We start from the raw sequence: 27,769 nt of genomic DNA, 5'->3' as shown, positions 1-27,769 counted from the left end.
ATTGTTTTGTAAAACATTTTGAGAAGTGTTTGACTAGATATTATGTAAGCAAGTTGTGTGCCAAAGGTGGGGGGGGCGATAATATGCACTGTCCTTTGCGCCTAGTTCCCAAAAACATTATGAAGACTCATTTATTCTTTTTCCTTTTAAATTTGTTTTATTTGACTATGGAAATCTCTTGAGTTAGTTTCCTTCTACTTGGCACATACATAGCATTGTTGTTCATTATCAAAATGATCACTTCTTTTGTTTTATTGTTGTATGATTATTCTTAAAAATAAACACAGTTATCTGTGCTTAAACTGGTTTGTAGTTTAATCAGTGTTTCTGATAATAAGTACCCATTTTTTCCAGTACTGACAGTTCCGATTGGATCTCAGTGAAAGTTAGTTATTGATATCAAATTTTCACATTTGGAATAACTGTCAATATATGTGGCTATTAATAAACTGCCACATAATCACTAGACCAACTATTAATGTTATCTCCATAAGAAATCTATTCATTCTCAGCATTTACCAAAGCATGTAACTCTCTTATTCTTTATAATATCTTAATGTACTAAAAACAATTTGCTAACTTGGTTGTAAATTTAAACAGTGCAAATTCTGATTGCATTGTGACATCTGTAAGGCCTTGCTGCATTCCAAGTTAATTTATGTGGCAATTATTTAATCCTGGATAAACTCCTGAACCATTGCACCTGAATCCTAACTTGGTGTTGCTTTCAGTAGTTCTTGATTTTATTCATTTAATTCCTCTAAGTTTTTCTGTAATATGATACTGTGTCCTATTAAAAACTATATTTTATTTTCAGGAACTGTTGTAGATCGTTTGGAAAGAATTTATCAGCGTTCAGGCAAAAAGAAACACTGGTCTGTATATTGGCCTTTATTTTGCTCTGTTGTTCTATGTATTATGTCAAAGCTCATATTTGGCATTTGAGATATTTAAAATAAAAATGCTTATTGCGTCATTTGAATTATGTGAACACAGATAGAAGTCAATTGGAATGACAAACCTATACTGGTTCAACCTTTTGTTTAGGGCTGTATCCTCTAACCCATTTTCTTTCCCAGTATCCTTGTATAATCTCCTCTGTCAAATGCTTATCCATTTCAGTTTTAAGTTTTTGTCCCTGCACCCAGTTGTGATAAAGCTTTCAGTGTTCCAATAATACTGTAGGAAAAAGGTTTTTTGTAATCTTTCTCCTTTATTTTCCTGGTGATAACCCTGCGTGAATTTTCTGTCCCCCATTTTGTGCTTCCAACAAATCCAATTTCATTGCCTAATGGTTTCCCCTTGACTGATGTTAGACTAACTGGTCTGTAGCTACTCGGATTATTCTACTTTTTTTCTTAAACAGAGGTGTTGGCAATGGCCTAGCCCAATGGCAATATTTTCATATGTTAGGCTCATTTTGGAAAAAGCTTCTGCACTCCCCTATCTTACTTCTTTTATCAGCTTAGGGGTACATGTCATGTTGAGTTTTACTACTTTTTTCAAAACATTTTTTTTTTCTACAGTTAGCTTCATCAATGGTTCTATATCCTCCTTCTGGTAACCTACATTCTTACTTCCACCATTATTTATAAACACCAATGTAATATTTCCACCAGGCCTTAATCCCACACAATTAGATATCCTGTATCCCAAGTGGTCTAACCTTCATAGAATCCTAGAAATTTATAGCACAGAAGGAGGCCACTCAGCTCATCATGCCAATGTTGGCTCTTTGAAAGAGCAGTCATGCTTAGTCCCAAATGCCTGCTTCTTGTCCATAACCCTATAAGATTCTCATCCTCAGGTACCTATATAATTGTTTATGGAATCAGCTTCTACCATTTTTCAGGTAGAGTGTTCCAGATCCCGAAAATTCTCTGAATGAAAAAAATCCTCATGCCGCTCTAGATTTTTTTGTCACCAATTTTAAACCTATGACCTCTAATTATTGACCCACTCTTCAGAAGAACTGGTCTTTCTCTATTTACTGTATCAAAAGCTGTCATCATCTTGAAAACCTCTATGATGTCACATCCTAATCTTCTCTATTCCATGGAGAACAATCATAAGTTTTCCAAATGCTCCTCAGAATTGAAGTCTGGTAGTATCTGGTAAACCTTGTTTGCACCCTTTTTAACGCCTTTACATCTTAAATGTCATCCAAACTATCTTCCAAATTTTATAATGCTACTTCCTACGCCTGAGGTTATTTATGAAAATTGGAAAGAGTAATAGACCCAAAACTGGCACTTGAGTAATACCACTACCCTTGTCTTTAACTATTCTTTTGCTTTTTATATGCTTATATAAACTATTGATTTTTCTTTTTATATTAACTGCTAGTTTTTTCTTCCCCTCTTCGCTTCCTCACTACGCTTTCCATATTCCTGATTGCCTTTAAAATATCATTCCTGCTGTGCTTATATCAAGATCATTTATGTAAATGACACATAAGAAGCATCAGTACAGATCACTGGTGTGCACAACTGCCCAGGTCTCAACATTCTAAAAAAAACATACATTTCCACTTACTTTCTATGCTCTGGGCATTTCTCTAGCTTCTACATGTACTTTAATACCTATACCTTATTTTTTTTATACTTGCCTTATCAAAAAGTTTCAACATAAAGATAACAACTACTGCATTCTTTTTATCTATATACTAGATTTTCTCAAAAAAATTCAGTAGACAAGCAATTCCAAATCCACGTTGACATTCCCTGATTTGTTCATACTTTTCTAAATATTCATTAAGTTTATGTACAATTTGTAGATGTTTTCCCACAAATGGGATCAGACCTGCCTGTAATTTCCTGTCTATTCCTATCCACTTTCTTGAACAACAGTATAACGTCTGTTGCCCTCCAATCCTTCACAGTAATTCTCATTTTTAGAATTTTTGGATAATTTTGAGGTACTTAGTATCTGAGACTGGTGACTTTTCCAATTTTACTCTCATTAACTTTTTTTTAATACAGATTACTTCTGAATACATTTTTCATCCTTAATCTTACAGTCCCACCTTTGGCTTCCTCTAAAAATTGAAGTAAAACATTTGTTAAACATCTTCACTTTTTCCTCAGTCTTAGTTATAAGGTGGCCTCTTTGTCTCTAAGTGGGCTCATCCCTTTAACTGTCTTCACACTCTTCATTTATAAAATCCCTCACATTTGCTTTAACCACTTCAAAATTATCTATGGATAGCAAATTGGGAATTAAGATGAGCTATTCTCTTAATCTTATTAATTCCCTTCTTGATATTCTCATATAATTTTTATATGTGTCACAATTTCCCTCTGTTCCTTCTGTGTTCATCCATGGAAAAAAACTATCCCCCAATTAACAATTACACTTTCACAATCTCAACCATCTTGTCTTTGGCCCTCTGTTCACCACAACATTTCTGCAGTTACTGATTTGCTCACGTTTGATGTCCTAGCTCCCAGTGAAACCATTACTCTCTCTCACCGTGACCACTCCCCTAGTGCGGCCCTCACCTCAGTTCCCTTAAGTCCAAGGGACGCTGCCTTGAAAGCTCGTGGCAGCCAACTGCTTTAGCAATCCACCACCAGATCCAGCTGGACCACTTAAAACACAATCAGGTCATGCTTTCATCTGCCACAACTGTTCACTGTTCTACGATCACCCTGGAATGCAAAGATAACCCCGGCCTCTTTACTCCTTAAGCCCTTCTAAACTTTCTGCAGCCTTTAACACAGTTGGCCACACTATCTTCCTCCAACACCTTTTCACTGTCAAGCTGGATGGGACTGCTCTCAACCTGGTTCTATTCTTAGCTATCTAATCATAGCCAGAGAATTACTTATAATGGCTTGTCTTCCTGCTCCCACACAATTACCTCTGGTGTCCCCCAAGGGTCTATCCATGGCTCTGCTTTTTCTCAGCAAACACTGCTCCTCGGCGACATCATTTGAAGGCAAAGCTTTAGTTTTCTTATGTACACTGAAAATGAGCATGTGCACCCAGCTCAACCCTCACCACCATCTCTCTCAACTCCTCCATTATTGCTAAATTATCAGACTGCCTATCCAACATCCAGTACTGGATGAACAGAAATTTCCTCCATTTTAACGTAGGGAAGACTGAAGCCCACACTTCAAACTCCATTCTATGGCTACCAGCTTCATTCCCCTCCCTGGCAACAGTCTGAGATTAAGTCAGTCTGTTTTCAACCTTGATGTCACATTTGATCCCAAGATGTGCTTCCGACCTCATATCCATGCCATCATTAAGACCGCCTATTTCCATCTCTGTAACATCACCCAATTTATCCACTGTCTCGGCTCATCTGCTGCTGAAGCCCTCAAATACCATTGTCACCTATAAACTCAACTAACTCAACGCACTCCTCGCTGGTCTCCCAAATTCCACCCTCTGTAAACTTGAAGCCATCCAAAGCTCCGCAGCCTGTGTCTTAACTCACAGCAACCCCCATTCCATTGTCACCCCTGTGTTTGCTGGCTCCCAGTCAAGTAACGCCTTGATTTTAAAATTCCCGCCCCAGTTTTTAAATTCCTCCATGGTCTTGCCCCTCCCTACCCCTGTAATCTCCACCAGCCACACAACCTATGCCCCTGTAAGCCTGGTCTCTTTTGAATCCCCAGTTTTAATTGCTCCACCATTGGTGGCCGTGCCTTCAGTTGCCTTGGCCCCAACCTCTGGAATACTGTATCTACATCTCTCTATCTCACTACCTCACTTGCCTCCATCAAGACACTCCTTAAAATCTACCTTTTTGACCAAGCATTTGTTCATCTGATCTATTATTGCCTTATGTGGCATATGTGTCATACATGATTTTATAATGCTCCTTTGAAGCACCTAAGGACATTTCATCATGTGAAAGGTGCTGTATAAATATAAGTTGTTGTACAATTCTCTTCTTATAATTATTATTATCTGCCTCTTCTAAAATTGACGTTTGTTCTAATCTCTCTATTCATTCATCTCTTGCCTTTGACATTACACCTTACTCCTGGTGGTAATGTATTTCAACTTACCAATCCCATAGTTAAATATTTTCCATCCCACATTTAACTATTTTCCACTGCAGGCCTTTTTTACTGAATGTTGGAACCGCTTTAAAATATGATTATTTCCTACTTCCACTTTTTTCTTTAATATAGTATTTATGTTGATTTTTAAAATTTCTTTGTTTTAATGTTTGATGAAGACATTAGAAGTGACTATCTAGAATTACTGCCACAAGAGTTTTAGGATTCTAAAGTAAAATCGCAACATAACTATTAATCAAGGGCGTCCGTTATGTCCTCTTACAGCTGTTAATTAAGGTCCCTCATAATTGGCACAGTAGCCCCTTTAAGCTTGTGCCCTGAATTAGAAGTAAAATGAACCCTAGAAGGATATTTGAGACTAAATATAAGGAGATTATGGATAGATATCCTTAAGGGAAATCACTTTTTGCGTACGTTAGGTGGAGTTTAAGAAATGTTTTGAATAGACATATGATAGGGCTGAACAAATAGCAAGCATATATGATGCCATCTGATTAAGGAATCTCAGCTTAGTAGCACTATGAAGGTTGCTGGCCAGATTTCTGCAGTTGATTATCTTCAGATCTCACCTTTGTATCTGAGGGCAAGTGGTTAATGTCAGAGAAGCATTTTTGGCCACTTCTTCCAGCTCTGTGGTGGATCTGATAGTCGACATTGCATTTGTGAGGGTGTGCTTTTAGGCAGTAAATCAATTAATATACCAGTAGTTGCCATGCCAGCTGATCTTCCAATGGGACTAGCAGAGGTAAGTGCTGTTGGAGAGGAGTTGGACAAGCATTTGGGGAGGAAACAAGTTTTCAAATTCAGAGCAGAAATGAGTCATATAAGTTAGTTAATTCTCAATGATCTTTTTGAGGGAGGGGAATTGATTCCCCTCCACTATGGCATATAATCAATTTTGAACCTATTTAGACATGTTTTGCGTATTTGTTGTCCTTTTTACTAATATTACTTAAGTATTTAATTACAGAAATGTTATAGTTATTACATTTAAATGGTTTGCAATATATAAAATGTAGACTTTTCTGTATGTTCAGAACTTTGGCTTTCTTTATAATTCCTATGAACTTATATAATCATTATACAATATATTTAGGTTGGCTGTACGTTACAGTGCTGCATTTTTAGAGCTGGTTGCTGCCTCTAATGCCCCACATATTACCACAATGCTGGTACATGGGAAGCAGGTAATTAGGACAGCATTTGTGAGATTTGGTGCCATCTTCAGTGTGTCACAATACCACCCAGATTTATTTAATGAATGCCTTGCACAGTATAATTGTGTGCTAATGCTTTCCTAGCATCCACCAGAGATAACGTCCATTCGCTTTATTTATAAATGGTTTTTCATTACTTTTGTGCAAGATTTGGAGCATGTGTTTGATTAATTTAACTGGACAGCTAGTTATGCTTTTGCTGAGCAACCAAAGCTTTCCATTTAATAAGTTTCTTAATTTAAATGATTATATGCCAATTGCAGACTTTCTTAATTATGCTTGGGTGCATCCAGTTGTGGTTCTCATATGTTTTTGACATGCATATTTTTTGGCTGTGCTTATTAAACATTTTTCACTAGTTCTTTGTTGCATTCCATCAAATCTTGACATCTTTGTTCCATTGCATTCTCACATTTCAAGTCTCAGGATGTACATGTTGGCATTTTTTTTCTTTATTCTTTCATGGGAGATGGACATCGCTGGCAAGGCCAGCATTGATGCCCATCCCTAATTGCCTTTGAACTGAGTGGCTTGTTAGGCCATTTTAAACGGCAATTAAGAGTCAGCCACATTGCTGTGGACCTGGAGTCACATTAGGTAAGACCAAGTCAGGATGGCAGATTTCCTTCCTTAAAGGCTGTTAGTGAACTAGATGAGTTTTTACAACAAACAACAATGGTTTAATGGTCACCAATACTGAGACTAACTTTTAATTCCAGTCTTATCAATTCAATTTAAATTCCATCAGCTGCCTTGGTGGGATTTGAAACCATGTCTCGAGAGCATGTGCCTGGGCTCTCTGGATTACAAGTCCAACAATATTACCACTACGTCACTATTTTCCCCTATTTCTGACACACTGCATACTATTTACACTTCTATAGCCATTATTGTATGTAGCTCATGACAAATCACTGAAACATTTTGGATTTCACTTCACACTAGTGTAATGTAGGATAAGTGATGAGCATCGTTGAGGTTTTGTTTTATCTCTGTATGAGTGCCAAGTTAAAACATATTTGTTCTAATCTTTATAAGATTCTGTTCACTTACCTGAACAAAGTATGGTTCATTACTTTTAACCTTGCTAGTTATCTTTGACTTATTTATTGCTGTGCCCTTTCACTTAGCATTCTCACTTTAAACCTCCTACTACTGCCTCCTTCTCCTTAGAGCAGGGGTGACAAATATATGTTCCGCGGAGCCATTCCATCCAGCCTCTGGTGTGCTGAGCCAAATATCCCAGTGAATATTTCTTACAGTCTGAAAGACCTGTGGCTTCAAATTTTGCATTGCTATAGTGCTGTTCCACCAATCCGTGACATCAGCAACCCCTCCACATGGCATAGAGATGCAGCCCCCAACCTCTCCGGAGTGACCAGAAATGGGTCTGGCATGTGGAGGTGGGAGAGACATGGACAAGATGAGATTGGACAGGGTGAACAGAGGCTTCAGGCCAGAGTTTGGGACTTGGGGAGGTAGCCAGACTGGGACTCGGGAGGGAGGCTGACAGATTGGGCCTCCAGGAGTAGGGGTGGCAAATTGCGATGAGGAGGAGACTGCAAACTGGGGCTCAGGAACGGGTTGACAGATTAGGCTGAAGGGGCTGGAGAGGCGACAGTTTCAAACTCAGGATGGAGGAGCAGAAGATTGGTACTAAGGGGGACCAATTTGGACTCAGGGAGTGAGACAGACTGAGAATCGGGAGGGTGGCAGCAGATTGGGATGAATGGGGGCAGAGTGGAATGGGGAATGGAAGCAGCAGGTTGGGACTTGGTGACTGACAGCAGATTAAGATGAAGGGCTGTGGTGTGGCAGATTGGGATGAGGGCGGGGCAGCAGCTTGGGGCTGGGGGGCAGGTTGGGATTCGGGGAAGGGGAGTGGCAGATTGGAACTCAGCAATGAGATTGGGGTTCAGAATGGAGGTTCAAGTAATTGTGGCGGGAAGAGATGGGGCGTTTGGGGGTTAAGCAGAAGGGCTCAGAGACTGAGAAATAGGGGTGAGGATGTGGGTTCAGGGAAGAGAGGGAATTATGAAATGGGGTTGGAAAATTTTAGCTTGAGCATCAGGAATAGTCATGGAAACTAGAGATTGGGAGTAGGAGGCAGAGGTCTGGGGAACAAAGTAAGAATTTGTCTGTGTTCAGCAATGCCTGCAGAGTTGGGAACAGCAGCAATAGCAGTGGCTACAGTCGTAAAAGTGTGAGTGAAACATAGGGACTTCCAGCATCTGCAGTTTTTTGTTTTTATAGGGACTTTATAATAGGTAAGAAATGAAGATTATTTTCACTAGTGGAAAATGAGAAACAGCTGCAAGGTCACTGCAGCAAGGGTAGTTACGCTGTAGTTTTACAGCACAAGCTGAAATACATGAAGTGGTCAGTTACAATAGAGCTGAGTATAGCCCATTGTATTGCTTTGGAGTATTCCTGCTCCACACTTCTTAGTTTATGCACTACAGAACTGGATGAACTAGTTTGAGTTGCACAACATCTAGCTTTTCACACATATTACAGAAGGGTCCTGAAACAAGCACAGGATCCATCTTTACTTACTTAAATTAATCCAATGCCAATTTCAATCAGCCACCAGGTGCCCCAAAAACACTAAGGGCAAATATGTTTTCATGCAAATGCAATTTAAACTGTCACCCAGAAATTGGTATACATTGTGTCTGTTTTAATTTCTACCCCAATGTGATCAAATAACTTTTGTTGAATGTGGCCCAGAGCAAGTGCCAGGATGTCAGATCAGGACACCTCCTAGAACTGAATTTGACACCCCAACCTTATAGGGACTACAACAGTGATCATAACCATGTGGTCAGTCACAGTCGCTCTGCGGCCCTATCTCAGCTTAAGTCGCTTTGTGGCCCACTCTCAGCAACAGTCACCCTGTGGCCCTTTACAAGTTTCAGTCACTCTGTGGCTCTTAACCAGCTTCAGTCGCTCTGTGGCCCTTGCCCAGTTTCAGTCGCTCTGTGGCTCTTTCGCAGTTTCAAACTCTCTGTGGCCCTTTCCCAGTTTCAGTCACTCTGTGGCCCTTTCTAAATTGCAGTTTTCTGTGGCCACATCTCAGTAACAGTCGCTCTGTGGCCCTTTCCCAGTTCCAGGGGCTAGGAATCCTGTGGTGTGTAACTCACCCCTTGACTCCCAACAACCTGTCCACAGTCTACAAGACACAAGCCAGGAGTGTGATGGAATAGTCTCCATTTTTCTGGATGAGTGCAGCTCCAACAACACTCAAGAAGCTTGAAACTATCCAGACACACGGGAACACCACCACCTGCAAGTTCCCCTCCAAACCACTTACCATCCTAATATGGAAATATATTGCCGTTCCTTCACTGTCGCTGGGTCAAAATCCTGAAACTCCCTTTGCGACAGCACTGTGGGCTGTGGGTGTACCTACACCACATGGACTGCAGTGGTTCAAGAAGGCAGCTCGCCAAGGGCAACAAGGGATGGGCAATAAACGTTGGCCTAGCCAGCGATGCCCACATCCCATGAATGAACAAATAAATTAAAAAAGAGACCAAACAGACAGTAGTGGACCAAAGGGAGAGTGAATGCATAAAAGGCCAAAATCAGTAGAATGGAGAGCTCTGGGGATGTGGGTATAAGCATGCAAAAATGCTTAGAGATGAGGAAGGACTTGTTCATCGAGTTCTTGCTGCATGGGAGGAGACCATTCAGCCTATTAAGTTCATGCGGACCCTCTGAAGAGCGGTCCAGTCAGTCCCATTCCTCCACTCTTTCCCTGTAGCCCTGTAAGTTTATTTCCTTCAAGTTTTCCCTATCCAATTTCCTTCTGAAATCATTCATCGTCTCACCTTCCACCAGCCTCGTCAGCAGCAATTTCCAGGTCATTATCACCCGCTGCATAAGAAAGTTCTTTCTCATTGTTACGGCACAGCAGATGGTAAATGCCGAGCTGCTCAAATCCCAAAGGGAAACTTGAAACAGTTGCCACAACTGTTTTGCAATTTGTATTTTATTTCGAGATGTGCGCCTTGAATTCAGTAGTAATAAGCCCACCCTGTCTTAAAGATTTTACAAAACTAAGTTAAACATTTATTAATAAAAGGAAAGATTTTAAGCACACACATAGGTCTACAAATTACTTGTATAATAACTCCTAAATCCCCTAATTAGCCTGGCTCCCTGTTACGCCTGTTAAGGCAACAGTAAAAACAAATAGATTTAAACAGACCCAGGCAAAGGCAACAATACCCTGGACAGTGATATTCAAAGTGAGTTTTCTTAGTTTCACTTCCTGTAGGCAGCAACTTGGCTGGAGGCTTTTCACACATGTTAGATCTTAGAATTACCTCTCTCTTACACGTAACCTCATCTCCTTTATATATGTTTCTCCCTTTTAATGCAAATTCCATTGTTCCCATATGTTTTTACTTTTCTCATGATAGAAATCCTTTCATAGTACTAATTTTATCAGTAACCTTTGGGAAAAATAAACAAGCTGTTTGGCTTAGCTTCTTATGGCTAGGTGTAACATCTTACCATCTCTTTGAAATTCAAACTAACTTAATTTATCTAAAAATACAAATGTTCCTATCACCTCACATTCTAAAACTTCAGCCCTGTTTACGCATTTAGCATTTCAAACCTAGCTTCCCTTTTGATAACTCAAAGCCTCCAGATCAGCTGTCTCCAATTCAATTAAGTCCCACACACACACACACACACACACTATCCAAACGCCAATATTAACCTAACTTTGCAATAAATCACAATAATATTATGGAAATTATTATATTTTTATGACACTAACATCCCCCATACCTCTTGCCCAAAACCTTAAACCTCGTGTCCCCTCATCCTTGTACACCAGCTAATGGGAGCAGCATCTCTTTATCAACCTTTTCTAAACCTGTCATAATCTTGTACATCTCTATCAAATCTCTCCTCATCTTCCTTTGCTTCAAGGGGAACAACCTAGCTTTTCCAACCTAAACTTATAGCTAAAACCCCTCATCCCTGGAACCATTCTGGTAAATCTCCCCAGGACCCTCACATCGTTCCTAAAGTGTGATGATGTCATGAATAGATTTAAATACAAAGATTAGAATTTTAAATCGGATGTGTTGGTGACCAGAGACATTGTAGGTTGTATGTACATGAATGATGCATGAGTGGTACTTGGTGCAGAATAGGATACAGTTAGCAAAGCTTTAGATGAACTGAAGTCTGTAGAGCATGGCAACTCGGAGACCATCCAGGAAATTATCGGGATGGTTGAGTCTGAAGGTGTCAAAGGCATGGGTTTGGGCATTAGCTGTCTGTGGTTGGGACAGAGGCAGGATATAATAGGGCAGGGAGGGCTCCAAAAATAATTTCTGAGCAACTAGGATGTATAGAATAGTGGTAGCAGGAAGGCTACAGAGGAAATGTAGACAGTGTTGGAGGTTGTATTTAGCTTCCCCACACTCCTACTATCACTTTTGGAATTTTTATTTTGTATTGTTCTGAGAGTTAGGAATTAACAGCTGCTAAGGAGAAGCTGAGATTAATGGCAGTTCTTCTCATGCAGTTTGTGTATCTTAGTATATTCTTACAATGAAATGTGGGTCATGAATTAAATTTAGCTACTGAAGAAGATTTCAGCTTTTGTAATAAAAATATACTAAAATTTTTTTCTTGTGACAGTTAATGTAAGAATTGCTGCAGGTGTACCAGGATTATTGACATTTTCTCCTTCCAAATGGAAGAATGATAGATCCCATTTGATGATGGCTTACATGTTAACTCCACTGCTGCAGTACAACTGGGTATTTAGTCAGGGCAATAAGGATTCCAATAAAGCTTTTCCCTTTTAGTGAGGAAGGTATCCATGCTGCCCAGCTCACCTTGAGTCTTGACATGCTGGGCAGAATTTTTGTTAATTTCTTTGGTATTTCCATCACAATTAACCCAAAATTGGCCAAATTGTATTTCCTCAATCTTTGGCTCTGGTTTAAAAAAATCTCACAGGAAGCCAGACCTAACACAAAACTGGCCTTGACCCAAATCAAATTAATCATCATGGCAAATTCCTGCTAATAGCACTAATTTGTGGACTTTTGGAGATACTCTTAAAATTAACCTGTTTTGTTTAAGGACAAGAGTATCTTTTAAAATTAAAAGTATTTAATTTACTAAAAAACTAATTCACATTACTCCAAATGAAATTAATAAATGATTCTGTACAGTTTTCTAAAGTTGTTTTCAGTTATTTTAAAATGGGGCTTCTTACAGGTGGTAGACAAGATGCTTCTTTAAAAAGCTTATTTTTTATAATAAACCCATTTTCAACTGCATTAATAAAACTGCACCAGATTATGACTCTTAAAAATATCAAGGAAGTTAAAAATAAATAAATCTTGTTCCAAAGCGTTGAATTCCAATAGTACTGGCTCACGGACAATTTTACATTTTTGATTTTTTTAATAAGTTTGAGCAGAAACTTGCATTCTAACTTCATTCCAGAAGACTAGCATAATTTTGAACACAGTTTACCCCTGCATTGACGAATGCCCCATCTACCCCACTGAACGCAAATGTTGTAACTTTAGAGCATCCAAAAATCATGGCATGGAAATTTGATTGGGCCCGTTTTCTGGCCTGAAATGGGCAACATGCTCTAGAAGCCAGTAACCTGATCTCACCCAACATATCATCAGCTTCATCAGCATATTGTCACTGAGCTGTGGTTCCAAGAGGACCAAGTTAAGCTGGCTCTTCCCCATCTGCGACACTCTGGTAGGTTCTAGGAAGTTGGGGAGGTGACCGAAAGGAATGAGGCAATGGGGCACAATCAAGTGAGAGCCAGCAACTGTCTTCAGGACTGTTGTGAGCCAAGACAAGTGCTTCTGCACCTGTACACTCCACATTCAAATAAGTGTTTTTTAAGATGCACTTACTTGTTTGGTGGCACCTCCAGGAGTCCCTCCTAGGATTTTCATCCTGAAAGCAGCAGATTACATGCAGGACAATCTGGTTTCAGAATGGTGGCCTCAAACAGGTATTAGGTCACCTGCTCATATATACAAAGGAGCTGGTGCCTGAATCAGGCAGAGTTTCTGAACGGCTGTATGGGAGATTTTCCCACTATGGTGAATGAATTATTTCTGCTGCAGAATGTGCATACATACACCATCCAGCATGTTTACATCTTTAAAAGGCATCAATGAATTTTTGGACTTTTGTTCCTGGCTGCAATAATAGAGATGAGATCATCTTCCATTTTTTTTCTGCCATAAGTATTCTTGTTAATAAATATCAAAAATCACATTACTCCAAGATAGTCCACCTTGGCTTCAATCCCTTTACATATTCCACAAAAGATGGGAGAAAGGAGTAATTAAACATTCAGTAATAATTGGAATTTATTGCTGGTATGAGCCATAACCTACATACCACCACATGGCAGGAATTTCAAGCAAATCCAAATTTTCTGTTAAATGACACTACCAGAAATATCCACACATTTCTTTAGCACTGAATATTATAGAATAGATTAGGAAATGTGCACATTAAGACATTTATTAATTGCAAAGGGAGAAATGGAAGTCCAGATTTCATTGGGCCACCATTGTTTGCCTTCTGCAGTGAGGAGAAACATTGATGGAGCCCTGGGATCACACTGAACTCACAGAATGAGAAGGATTGTGATCCAGTGATACCTAGAGTTCAAACTTTTCATGTATTTCAGCCTTTATAAATGTAGATTTATTATTTTTTTGTAATGAATATTATGAACAGTTAAGATTATAATGCACCATGCTGAGCATTTTATTCTACTGTAAAACAATTTTTCAATAATGGGTAAACATTTCAAGACTTTTTTTTGCTGTGGATTGAATCTGATCTAACAATGCATACTCACCTATGACTCTCTAAGTGAGTTAGTGTTGGTATGAGATAATGCTTTATCTCTGTGGAAAATAATTGCCTCTAAAATAAGTGACCATCAGGCCAATGACAAAATTGTAACAGATAAGCAAAATAATGCATATGCTGGAAATTTGACATGAAAACAAAATGCTGGAAATACTCAGCAGGCCTGGCAACATCTGCAGAGAGTGAAACAGAGTTGACGATTCAGGTCAAGGACCTTTCTTCAGAACTGAATGAAGATAAAAATTATCTAGGCATTGAGCAAATGAAAGGGGGAATGAAGGGGTGGGTTGTGGAGAACAACAAGAGGAAAGATCTGTGATGGGGTGGAGGGCAGGAGAGATTAACTGACAAAATATTTCATGGTACAAAAGGCAAAGGAAGTGGTAATGGTTGTAGTAAGGAAAGAAAAGATTTACCTAAAGTGGGTGTGAATGGCAGAATAATGAACAACTGTGTCCAAAAGCAAAAACCTGAAAAATAACATTAAGACCAGTACATGCAAAAAAATAAACAGAAATAAAACTGGGGGACACAGGTCGCAGTCTGAAATTGTTGAACTCAGTGTTGAGTCCAGAGGTTATGAAATGCCTAATTGAAAGATGAGGTACTGTTCCTCAAGCTTGGGTTGAACTTCACTGGAACAGTGCAGCAGGCCAAGTATGGAGATGTACACGTGAGAGCAAAGTGGAACATTAAAATGGTGAGCTATTGGAAGCTCAGAGTCGTGCTTGCAGACTGAGCGGAAGCATTCTGCCAAACAGACACCCAATCTGCATTTGGTCTCCCAGCAAATACAGTACACTAAATTTGAAATAACATAAACCACTGCTTCACCTGGAAAGACTGTTTGGGGCCTTGGACGATGTGGAGAGAGGAGGTAAAAGGGCAGGTGTTACACCTCCTGTATTTGCATGGTGCCATGGGAAGGGGACACGGTGTTGGAGGTAATTGAGGAGTGGACCAAGGTATCACAGAGGGAATAGTTCCTTCGGAATACTGTCAGCATTTCCGCCCTCCACCCAATCACAGACTTTCCCTTTTGTTCTTCCTCCATCCTCTCCCCCCTTTCACTTGTTCAAGACTTAGTACATTTTTATCTTCCTTCAGTTCTGAAGAAAGGTCCTTGACCTGAAACATTAACTCTGAATCTTTGTCCACAGACCTGCTAAATATATCTAAGATTGTAGCACAATATTGGTGTTCCATACACAATATTATAGTACTGCAGGACTGCACCTGAACTGTGATGAGATATAGGTCCTAGCTAAAAGGATAAATAGGACTGTAAAAAGGACTTTAAACCAATAAAGGTTGGGCCATCTAGAAATAATGATAAAACTGATAACCTAAAGATAAGAAAAAACATCAGAACCATGGTCAGAAAGTAAAAAGTAAATAAATAATTCAAGTTCAGGTAACAATATAGGAAAGAATATCCCTGATATTTTTCAGCATTCCTGTTTTATTTATAAGAAAAGGAGTGATTTCAAAACTGAGAGATTAATGGCATCAATGTATATGGGCATATTTGTAAACTAAATCAGTTTTTTTTTGCACAAATATATATAGCATAAGGAATAAAACAAGTACATTAGTAGAACAAATTCATTCAAATGGCACACTAGCCATTACAGAGAGCTGGCTACACGTTGCACATAAATGGAAGCTTAGTATTCCAGAATACATTGTCTTTAGAAAGAATAGGGAAAGGAGGAAGAATAGCATTATGGCTAAAAGATAGTGCCCTTGATTTTAACATCCCCCACCCCCACAGACAGACAGGCGGGAGAAGATTGGGGAGACAGTTAAAATATCAGGATTGAGCAGCCCATTTTTACCCATTTAAAATTTAGCAAACATAAATCAAGCCATTGATGAGACTCCCACAAAATACAGGCGTGATCTAATTAACTTTCAAAAGTCATGGCCCTACAATTTCCTCAGCACCATATCTAATATTTAACATTTGGTGATGGGGGAGTCCCTGCTGTGGGATTCCTGGCAAGCCGATCTGAAGCAGGAAATGCTGATTTACCAAGTACTGAAGATTATCATCTTTTAGCACTCCTTGTGGGCCCATGAAGAGCGGAAGTGCTTCTCCCAGGCCTCAAAAGAAAGGAAGCTTTTGACCACCACTGTCCTGAAGTTTTTCCTCCACCCTCAGAACTTGGCGGGTCATATGACATCTCCAATATCCTAGCTGTCCCACATCCCCTGTCCCTAATCATTGCTTGGAGTTTTCAGCCTCTACTGGCCACAGAAGACCATCCCCACGGGTCTTCCAGCTGTGCATTTGCACATGCTACCCACTGTCCAAGATGTTAATTTGGCCAGATGTTGGAGAGGAGCCTGCAATAGATTATGTACGTGAGGTTCTGCCCAGTTTTTACTGTACTTCCCACACTATCACCTTTAATATCGGTGCCAATATTGTAATTGTTGAATCAAAGACAGGTTGTATACATTTGGCTTGCATTTCCTTGAGTATAGAAGATCGAGGAGTGAACTAATCCGATGTGTTTAGAATATGAAAAGAATTTAAAGGAGCCTATAGTTAGGGCAGAATTTTCTCATTGGTGTCCGGGTGTGGGCCCCACAAACTGATGTGTAAAATGACGTGCGGCATCATGATATTTTGGTAGGCGGGCGTGTGATGATCTCCAATGTGTGCCTGCCTTTAATTGACCGGCCAGTTAAAATTGACATAAATTTTTCGGGGCCCGTGTGATCTTCAGATCGTCGCACGGGTGCAATGGGCAGGCAGGTAGACCACATTTTTATAAACCTCGTCCATGGGCGGGATAAGAGTGGTGAGTGGGGTTGCGAGTCGTCTTTGGTAGACATTTAATGCTTAAACTTACTGCTATTTGCCTGTGTGAGCAGGAAAACTTCAAACCTCTTCACAGCTGCTTGGACAGGAATAACAAGCTTCAGGTCAGGATTCTCGAGAAAACACCATTTTTAGTGCCTTGCTGGTTTCAGGAAGCCTTCCCTTACCCTGGGAATGGGAGTTGTGTCCTCCACTGGAGGCACCTCTTCTGAGGAGGAAGGGAGGGCCAGAAGGGGGATGAGGCCAGGAGTCCATATTCAGCCTCCAGGGGAGCCATCTTTGGGAGGACAGACGCTGGCACAAGGGTCGCAGGGCCAACAGGAAGTGCAAGGCGGAAGAGGCCTCAGAAGATGCCACTATCCTGCTGCCAGGGTATTCAGGCGGCGAAGCAGCTACCTCAATATGTCTGAGGTGCAGTGCCGAAGGAGGCTCCGTCTCTCAAGGAAGACAATGATCTCCATCTGTCAGATGATAAGCCCTGAGATCTGCGTCAACTGTTTGGATGGACATCCCATGCCAGTGGTGTAGAAGGTCACGGCTGCCTTCAACCTCTGTCTCTGGCTCTTTCCAGGGGTCGGTGGGTGATCTTTGCGGAGTCTCCCAGTCAGCTGTCCACACTTGTGTAAAGCAAGTGACAGACGCTCTGTTCAGGTCTGCATTGACTTTCTTTCGCTACCGTTGGGATGAGGCCAGACAGACAGAGCGAGCCAGAGGCTTCACAGCAATTGCTGGGTTCCCCGTGTCCAGGGTGCAATTGACAGCATATATGTGGCCATCAAGGTGCCAGTAGGTGATCCGGGTGCCTTTGTCAATAGGAAGGGATTCCACTCCTTGAACATGCAGATTGTGTGTGACCGTAGGATGCGGATTTTGCAAGTCTGTGCAAGATACCCAGGCAGCTCCCATGACGCTTACACCCTGAGACAACCCCAGCTGCCAAGGCTCTTCAGTGCTTCAGCCCAGCTGGATGGATGGCTGCTGGGTGATACGGGCCACCTCAATAGGTGGCTCATGACGCTCCTCCCCCATCCAAGAACAGAGGCTGAGCAGCAGTACAATGGGAGCTACACCTCCACAAGAGCTGTGGTAAAGAGAACCATCAAGATGTGCTTCCAATGCCTGGACTATTCAAGGGGCGCCCTCCAGTACCCCCTAGATCATGTGTCGCTGATAGTGGTTGCATGCTGCGCTCTCCATAATCTTGCGCTAGAAAGGGGCGACGCAGTAGAGGAAGATGATGTAAACACAGATGCTCTGGCTGCACACAATGAGTCCAGTAGTGAGTCCGAGGATGAGCACGCACAGGAGAATGCTGGGGGATAGACACTGACCCGGGCAACTTCCAGGGAGGCAGGGACACTCGGGAAGCTTTAGTCCAACAAACCTTCAGCTAGCCCACCACAAATGGACCTCCAACACACGCCAGGGCTGCAAACTCCATACTTGATACCTGACAGCAACATCTGCCTGGTTAGGAACATTACCTATGTGCCTTGTCAATAAAGCTCAATGACAAACAAGTCACTCATAACATCGTGGGTTCCCGTCCACCTGCAGAAGTAAGGAATCACCTTGAGCCATGTTCACATATGAAGCATTTAATGAATTGTCAACATAAAACAGAAAAGAAACTTCACTCAAAGGTGTTCAGCATCACACCAAATTAAAATCAACTAATAGCGGGGCACCATAAAACCACCAGTGAGAAGCCCATGGTATGCCTAAGGTGCCTTAAGTTTACGTTTTTGGGTGCTACATCTAGGTGCTCCCCCCTTGCTGGCACTGGCATTCGAGACACCCTGCTCACTCTGCTGTTCCGTTTGGCCTCGATGACTTTGACGGGCATCCTCTGGTCCGTGGAGCCTTTGATGGCCCCACCTGGGAGGGAGCAGCTAGTTCTACGACTGGCAGCTCCCCAGTCGCCGCAGCCTCATCAGATCCCACGGTTACTGGCAGAGGGGCGGAGGAGCTGCTACCCTCATCCGGTGTGCTCTGAGAGGAGCCCGCAGAGATGACAGGCATCTTGTCCGCCGATGTGAAGTGGTTTCAGACCTCCCTGCTCACCATTGATGGTTGGGCACCTAGCTGGGATACTTGGTGCCCAATCCATCTCCCACACTGACACTGACCAGCTGAGGTCAATGCCATTGTGAGGGCTTGCAGGTCTGAGCACAACCCCAGGAAGCCCTGATTGTTCTCCTGGAGGAGCCTCCCCACGAGAGTCATCTCTCTCCGTGGAGGAAGCATTGCGCTCTGCCATGAGGGTCATTGCATTGCTGATGCACCACATGGACTCCTCCAGCATGGAGACCATGCCATGCACAGCCTCATGTATCTGCACCAGATCCTCCCGCAGACCCTCCTGGACTCCCAGCATCTGCTACCTCAGGGACAACTCCAGAGGCACATCATCAGCCACCGACTGAGCCTCTGCCTGGTCCCCTGCAGTCCTCCGACTGCCAGTGCCATGGGCACTCTCTGTCTCCCTCTGCACCTCAAGCGAGTGTGAAGTGCCCTCACCTCTGTGCCCTGGGACACTAACTGATGATGTAACTCCCACTGAGGCACTATTGTCTGCGCTGGTGCCAGCCTGGTAGAGATGGTATGATGCTGATGCTTGTAATTCTTCTGGGCCCTCAGGTGTTAGTGGCGGCCCCTCTGCCTCCTCCCCCCAGGCCCTGCCCCAGTGATGCTGAAAGGAAGAACAAGGACATTTGATTAGTTCAAGTTGAGACAATGTCAATGTGCATGCCTGGCCCCCGAATCAGTATGCGCTCATCCATCCATAATCAATGGGAAACCCATGTTGGAAGCTTAAATCACTAAACACTCAAGAGTGGAATGGCTGCTGGGACAGACATGGTGACCTCAATGCACGGCACTCTTACCTCCCCCAGGCATCCCAGCCTCACTGCCACCAGTGGACGTGGGCGTATGGCGCCTCTCCAGCTCCATTGCATCCTGCTCATTTCTGGTTGTAGTGGCCAACTGGGCCTGGCGTCCGCCAGTCTGCATCCGCTCTGCGGTGTTGTGTGCAGTCTTCGCCTTAAAAGGAGAGAGGAGGATTGATGAGTCCACCCTGTACCTGGATTGCCATTGCATCCCTGCCACCCCCACCTGAGTGAAACATTGCAGGGCTCCAGTGAATCGTGACCTGCATCTGCCGCACACTCACACCAAGAAGCTAGACCTGACCCCTGTGCCCACATGCTGCCTCCATCACATTTGCCATCCACATGGTTTCACCTTGCAAAGCAAGGATGCACAAGCACATGGAACGGCAAGGGCAGCAGATAGGTGGGTGCCCCGCCACCTGGAAGTTCCCCTCTCAGCATGTCAGCAGTATTACTTTAACATGTAAAATGGCGGTGCAGAGCCGATTGTGGGTAGCGATCAGCTCCGCGCCCGCTCCCAACCGGCCAGTGCGATGGCAAGAAAATTCTCCCCTTAGAAACAACTTCCTCTGGTGGGGAAATCAAGAAAAAGGGGACATAATTTTAAAATTTAACCTAAACCATTCAGTAGCAAAATCAGGCAGCACTTCCCCACAGAAAAGGTTATGAAGCAAAAGTTGGTAAATGTTGAGGTACAGATCAGCCATGATGTATTTGAATGACTTAGCATGTTTGAGGGGCTGAATGGCATACTCTTATTCGTATACTCCTAGCAGATGTGAATGTGATATTATGCTTTATTAAACGTGTGACTTTAAGACTATCTTGCAGCAAGACTAAAGGCTGAAAAATAGGAAATATCGGTTGTTAAAAAGTATTTATTAGAAAAAATATTAGGTAGAATTTTATGGCCTCTCCCACCTGTGGGATCTTCCATTCCTGTCAAAGTCAATGAAGTTTTGAATGGTTCGCCGCATTTTATGGCCCTGCCCCCACCACGACGGAGCCATTAAATTACCCATTGAATTTGTGAAACATTTCTAATAGAGATTTCAAAAATTTCTCATTAAAATCTCTTCATCAACATACAGCAAAGAATATTGCATTCACATGAGTTACAGGGTAGCTTTAGATGCCTTTTAGATGTCTTCTGAGCATTGTTTTGTTCTTGCTTTCTAGTTGGAAGTCTGAAACCATTTTTAAAAAAACACATAAATGTTGAAATGTGCCTTTATTGGAATTCAAGGTGGAATAAAAGGATAGAAGTATCTATTGCAGAAGGAAATATATAATGCAAATACAGCAACTTCATGATATTCAATGCACATCAATGAGGCATATGGTGAGATGTTTTCACTTACCCAAGAATCACAGCCAGACTGTGGATTAGGTGGTGGAGAGAATGAGGCTCCAAACTGAAAAGCAGCAGCAAGCGACAACTAAATCAGGATCCATAGTTCACTGGTTTTGCCATTGAGGTCTCTCTTGTTGAAATCTGTGGTCATCCATTGGATGAGTTCCACCCAGTTTCCAGAACCTATCAGGGTGTTTGCAGTAGAATGACTTTGGCCATTTATTTCATTGGTCTGAAAATTCAGAAAGGTAAAAGAGAGAACTAATTAATCAAAAAATGGAAAAACACAGTCCCCGATATTTGCTGAGGGAAAAGTTCTGATGGGAAACCTAGAAGTACTTATTGCTGAAATTACCAGAAGGAAATATATAATGCAAATACAGCAACTTCATGATATTCAATGCACGTTACTGAGGCATACAGTGAGATGTTTTCACAAATCTCACAGCAGTGCACATAACTCATACAACACCTTTTAAGTAATAAAAACAAAAAACTGCGGATGCTGGAAATCCAGAACAAAAACAGAAATACCTGGTTCACCCCTTTCCTATTTCTACTTAGTTCTGTTGAAGGGTCATGAGGACTCGAAACGTCAACTTTGTTCTTCTCCGCCGATACTGCCAGATCTGCTGAGTTTTTCCAGGTATTTCTGTTTTTGTTTTACACCTTTTAAGTATTTGCATCTGCTCCTTGTCTGAAGTTGCTGTACCATTTACACATGCATAACGGTGAGGGCCAATAGCCTCAGCATCATTTTGACAGAAAATTTTGGTCGATAATGTGGCTGAGTTTTAACTCCCAAAACCAGGTGGATTGGGGTCATATCAGAGGCTAAAATGCCAGAAATCTGAAACATGAACTCGACCAGCCATGAACCCACGCACAGAACTCACATCCAAGTTAAAATCTAGCCATTGAGTATAAAACTGAAGAGTGTCAAATACCAATATTGGGAGTCGAAAATGCTAGTCATTATTAAAGCTGAAACTTGTAGTTATAATAGTATAAATACAAATTTTCACAAATGGCATCAAGGAACTTCTCTTCCTTTGTTTTGTACACCTTGTCAGTGTTTATATGTAGAATAGTATTAAGACCTTGACTACAAATTTCTATTACTTTCATATATGATAAATTGTTTCTTGCATTCCCTGTATTATTTAGCCTTTACCATGGTTATGTGTTTACATGTTCTACTATTAAGGAACTAATGTAAAACACATGGTCAGTTCACTTAGCATTCTATCTGCTTTAGTTTTACAATTATCTGGGACTGCCACTAACAATAAAACTAGCATTTTCATATAATTGGTAACTCTCCTTAGCATAATTTGAGATTTTTTTCTGCTCTTATTAAGAAATGCAGAGTTGAATTTCTGATTTCTAGGAATGTCAAGTTCTCGTTTTACTAGTGAATCCTTTAGAAACATCTGTAGCATTCTTGGTTCAGTTTTGATTTAGATTGAAATAAAATAGTTTTACAAAAATTTGTGCGCACAGATTGGTGCTTCTTGGATAGCATGAATGCAGTAGAAAATTGATTTCTAGCTCTTTTGTGGCTAAGGACATTTGGGTCTCTTGGTAATTTGGTTATTATTCAGTATCTCCAACATGGCTTTGTTTACCCTTTTCAGACTAGAGAGGATGATATTTAATTTCTGTTTATTCAATAATAGTTGTTTAATAGTTTTGACCTATGAGAATTATTTTCTTGACCATTGACATATATGTTTGAATACTGTGGGATTAGTTGGCTCTACTTTACATTATTTTATACAGTCAATATCTAGTAGAATTATGTTTTTTGTTTACCAGGTCTAATGTACGCTTCACTGCAAGTATTTTAGGTAAACAAGTGGACAGCCTTGCCCCATCAATTACTAGGGTTTTAGTTCAGGGTAAACAAGTAAGTATACACCTTACTCAACAGTATAACAGCTATTTGGTAAATTTCCTTTGTTTATTAAGTATTGCTGTTAATTTTGCAATTTTTTCATGTCGTATTTTTTTCTAATGCTTACATATCGTGGGTAAGTCATGTGAAATAATAAGATATTTTCATATTTAAACCATTCAATATTCCATTCCCACGCCCTGTAAAGAATGGCCATACAAATGTCAGTCAGGGCATGTCTCATTTTTGTTGCTGTTGTGAATGAAAGAAATTCTTTCCCTTGAACATTACAAAGAAAGAATTTACATTCCACAAACTAAGAACATCCTAAAACACTTCAATTTAGCACTTTTTGAAATGAAGACATTGTTGTAATGTAAGGAAACATGTCAGCCAATTTGTAGAGAGCATAATGCCAGGCAGAACAGCACCTTCTTCTTTATTCATCTGAATGAGGGATGTCAGTGCTGATAGACAGAATGTTTTAACATTTTCTTACGTGATCACCATTTCTTGCCTTCTTTATCCACCCAAAGGATCAGCTGTGAAAATATGAGTTCCAATGGCATATGTACATTTTCTAGCTTGTTTGAATGAATTTTCCAATCAGGTGGAAAAGTATGAACATGGTATACTCATGCCTACTAGGAACTGGGGTCAATTGACTGAACTCCATTTTGCTTATAACCCTTTAAGTGAGCAGAAATTAGATATTTTCTTTTCAACTGTGAGAGCTGGACTCAGGCCCAGATTCCATTGATGAAAGCTGTGCTGTAACTCATTGTGCCATGCTATCGCCCATTTGGAAAAGGATCTTGATTTTGCTTGAATTACCCATGATGTTTAGATAATTTTATGCAAAGAATGAGGAATAAGACTCCTGAAGCAAAGTGTTTATTTTTCTTTGTGTATATGCCTGGCTTGCTGAAACTCATTAATTTAGCAGAGAGTTTTTATTTTACAATGCAGCTAAGTGGCTAAATAACAGCTGCTTTTATTAGGGTTTAGATTTTGCTCAGATATTTTAAAAAGGTGTTGCAATCTGAATATCTTCATATTTAAACAACTCACTCCATTGTATTAGACATACAGATCAATTTCAACTTCCACAAATATGTTCAAGTTTCTTGTTAAAATAATTTTTGCATCTTCTTTCAACACACATCAGAGTAACATATAATAGAAACAAAGTAAACAGCCAAGAGAAATTGATACAGCATCTAGAGGAGGCTTTTCATCACATTCAACTTGGCATCTTGAGTGAATGAATGTTGCTGCATGTTCTGCTTTTATTCTTATTAGCTATCTCTATCATAATTCAAATTGTTGTGTCGACTCACTTTCACACCACAAACTGGAGCATAATTTTTAAACAATTTAAAGTAATTTGGAACCTTATTAATGGTAAAAACTAAAAGTGAGCAAACAATTTGGCATGTTTAATGCTGCACTTTTAGTTTTTGTCGTGCTCATAGCTTTTTACTGCTTAATATGACATTTTTTATATATACACTATACATTACACATGCATTAGCTACAATTTTTTTTATTTCTTGATTGCTTAACCATTTTTGAAATTGTTTCTAAAGGCAACAAGAAATTGTAAAAAAAATTGAACAGTCTTCTGTAAAGAATTATAAATATTACTGTGCAATATTTTTAAAAATATGGATTATATCACTATTTTCTAAAATTAGGTTCATATTAATGTGCATACATGCTATGTGAATAGATACGTCATTCACTAAGTTTTCTTAACTGCTATTTGCCAGGTGACGATAGGGGTGTTCGGACATGAGGAAGCGGTGATTTCAAACCCCTTGTCTCCAGGAGACATAAAGAACATTGTCTACAATAAATGTGCCCAGCATGATGAAAGGGAGGCAGTGCTTCAACAGGAACTTGTCATTCATATTGGTTGGCTTATCTCTAATTCTCCAGAGCTCTTCCAGGGCATGCTGAAATTTAGAATCGGGTATGTTAAATATGTATAGTATTTGGCTTTGAAGCAAATCCCTATTGAAATACTCTAGACGACATTGGGATACTTGACAATTGAGAGTGAAGCAAGATTTGTTTTAAAATTAATGTTTCAGGTATTCATGTGGACAATCCTAGCTATTTATATTGATATTGAGCCATAGTTTGTTGCAGAAGTGATTGCCATTAGTTAAACTTGCCCAAGATTATTTAATCTTAACACTGTTTTGCCCTGCAAATTACTGATAATTTCACAGCAGGGGAAACTGGGCATCTGAGACCTGAGTGAACAGGGGAAGCCACTGTGCACCTCCCTAACCAATTAGAAATTAGCCGCATTTGGATCAAAAAGAAACTAAATTAGAGTGGGTAAATTTAATATTCAATCATGTACAGAAATAGAAACATAGAAAAGGTTAAAAAAGATTGAGTTCAGGGAGTGTAAAAAGAAATGGGCAGGAAAGTGAAAAAAAATGGATTTCACATTTTTGAAATATCCAACAACAATTAAAATCTGAAAGCATGAGACTCCACACACATAATAATTAATTTTCAGTTCAAGAGAGGTTCATTGGCAATAGTTTATAGTTAGAACATCATTAAAATTCTATGTGCTTAATTTAATGCATGTAGACTTTAGGTAGTTCTACAACAAGCTTCTTGTGTCACTTCAGCCCAATTTTTAGTGGTGAGTTTAGCAAGTACAGCACCTTCATGTCATTAAATGCATTTCAGTGGTGAACCAGAAAATGAGATGTCATTTTTGGGAAACTATTGTCGGAGCAGCGCATCTTAGACATCAACTCCTTGATTTTCATATTTGTGCAATTTCCCTCGTCTGAAGTTGCTGTAGCATTTTTGCATAAATAAGTGAGCACCATTAGCCTTACCATTATTTAAACATAAAATTATAGTTCTATGTTCTGCTTGAAGGGTGCAGTAAGAAGTTAGCTAACCTCTGCTAATGTACTTATAAATTCTTAACTGCCAATTGTTGATAGTCACCTTCTGATAGATCAATGTCCTCTAAAAGCTTTAGATTTTGGGATTGGTAGTGGGGGGTAGTGGGTGGTGATGTTTAATAACACTTTAAAATTATATACATTTGTTTGAGTTTTAAATTTGTTCAAATATTTATCCACTGCTCTTTTATAAGCTGTTATGCACATTGCTTCCACCACGGTTTCTGATAGAGCATTCCATAACCTAATAAACCTCTGTTTAAAAAAAAAGATTCCTAACCTTGCCTTTCATTCTTTTGGGAATTACCTTGAATTTATTTCCATTATTTGCAGACTTCCTTTTTATCTCTTGGTTCAGTCTCTTATATTCCAATTTGGACCATTTTACTTTTCTCCTTTTTCCATCAACTCCATGATATTTTCTGTCATCCATCTTTGCTTGAAATGCTTCACTTTTGTCAGAACCCTAACTCTTGCGCTTTCTGTTAAAACCTACTCGAACGTGTTAAATTCCTCTTCTACATTCATCATTCCTTCCACCTGCAGCATCATAAAGCGGTGCTTTACCTCTGCTCAGAATGCTTCTTTAATGACTGGGTCTTTCAGTCATTCAAGATCTAATCTTCTTGGCTTTCCTTTTATTTTACTAGGAATTTTCAGCTTGATGTTTATGGTAGCAAACACTGGTATGTAATTGCTGACAGTTTCCTCCAGGATATGATTTTGACTGTTTAATAGAGCTTCTAAAACGTCTATTTATTGTAATAAAATTGGTCTGATTTTTTTTTGGCCGCTTGGACTTTTCCATGTCCAGCTTTGCCTGGGATGATGCTTAAACTGTGTGTTTATAATATTGTTCCAAAAGCACCATTTGACACATATTTCAGCTCTGTTCTTACGCTCTCAATGATCATGTGGGCCAACAATATCTTGTACATGCGAACTTCCTATCTTTGCATTGAGACCTCCCATCACAATGATGATATCTTGAGAACTGCATTGTTTTGTTGCTTGATCTGGTCGTTCATAGAAAACTTCAAGATCTTCGTCTGACATACTTTGGGTTGGGGCATATACTTGTATAATGCTCAAGTTGAAAGGTGTACCTGCTAATCTGACAAGGTGAATTCTCCCAGAAATAGCCTAATATCCTAAAAGAGGCTTGCAATGTTTTTGATCAGGAGCCAGTGTGACTCCTTTTTCATGTTTCTCTCCACCCGAGTAGATAATGACTCCATCATTATGTTGGTACTTCCCAGCTCCCATCCACCTTCACACAAACCAAGAATATTGATTGATAATCTGCACATCCCTTGAATGACATATTCTGCTTTCCCTGCTTGATATAATGTTCTAACATTCTAAGTAGCAATTCTTTTGGTGTCAGTTTTTCCTTTCTTATGCTTTCCCTTAAAGATTTACCCAGTAGCACGATGACAATTCAGGTCTACCAGTACTCATGAACGTCTGCATGAGGTGTTGACATGAATGGTGGCAACCCCACTCATACTCTTGCCTTGATAAGAATTGCTTGTACTGACAATATTTGACTGGGGAAAAGGAAAGCATGAGGTGGTTTCATGTCTTCCTCATATATTTTGAAGGGAACACAGACCCTCTTCCCAAATGATTTTCTGCCTGGCACCAACCAGCCGTTGTCTTCTAAGGTCGTAACTCCTCCGCCTTCATCTCCATGG

At 40.4% G+C, this 27,769-nt stretch overlaps 1 protein-coding gene across 5 annotated transcripts in view; it reads left to right on the top strand.

The window, feature by feature from the left end:
- Nucleotides 1-27,769, top strand: part of phkb (phosphorylase kinase, beta) — a 290,351-nt gene that overhangs the window by 240,984 nt on the left and 21,598 nt on the right. For 4 of the 5 annotated variants that reach the window (XM_041192251.1, XM_041192249.1, XM_041192252.1 and 1 more), the window contains 3 exons: nucleotides 818-875; nucleotides 23,052-23,142; nucleotides 24,903-25,105. In XM_041192251.1, coding sequence (XP_041048185.1) covers nucleotides 818-875; nucleotides 23,052-23,142; nucleotides 24,903-25,105 — 352 coding nt within the window. Of the gene's footprint in view, nucleotides 1-817; nucleotides 876-6,135; nucleotides 6,227-23,051; nucleotides 23,143-24,902; nucleotides 25,106-27,769 lie in introns of all 5 variants that reach the window. The other variant, XM_041192250.1, reaches the window with a different exon arrangement.

The sequence above is a fragment of the Carcharodon carcharias genome, chromosome 7, assembly GCF_017639515.1.
Source record: "Carcharodon carcharias isolate sCarCar2 chromosome 7, sCarCar2.pri, whole genome shotgun sequence".
In the NCBI taxonomy this organism is placed as follows: Eukaryota; Metazoa; Chordata; class Chondrichthyes; order Lamniformes; family Lamnidae; genus Carcharodon; species Carcharodon carcharias.
This window is presented reverse-complemented; position numbering and strand designations above follow the sequence as displayed.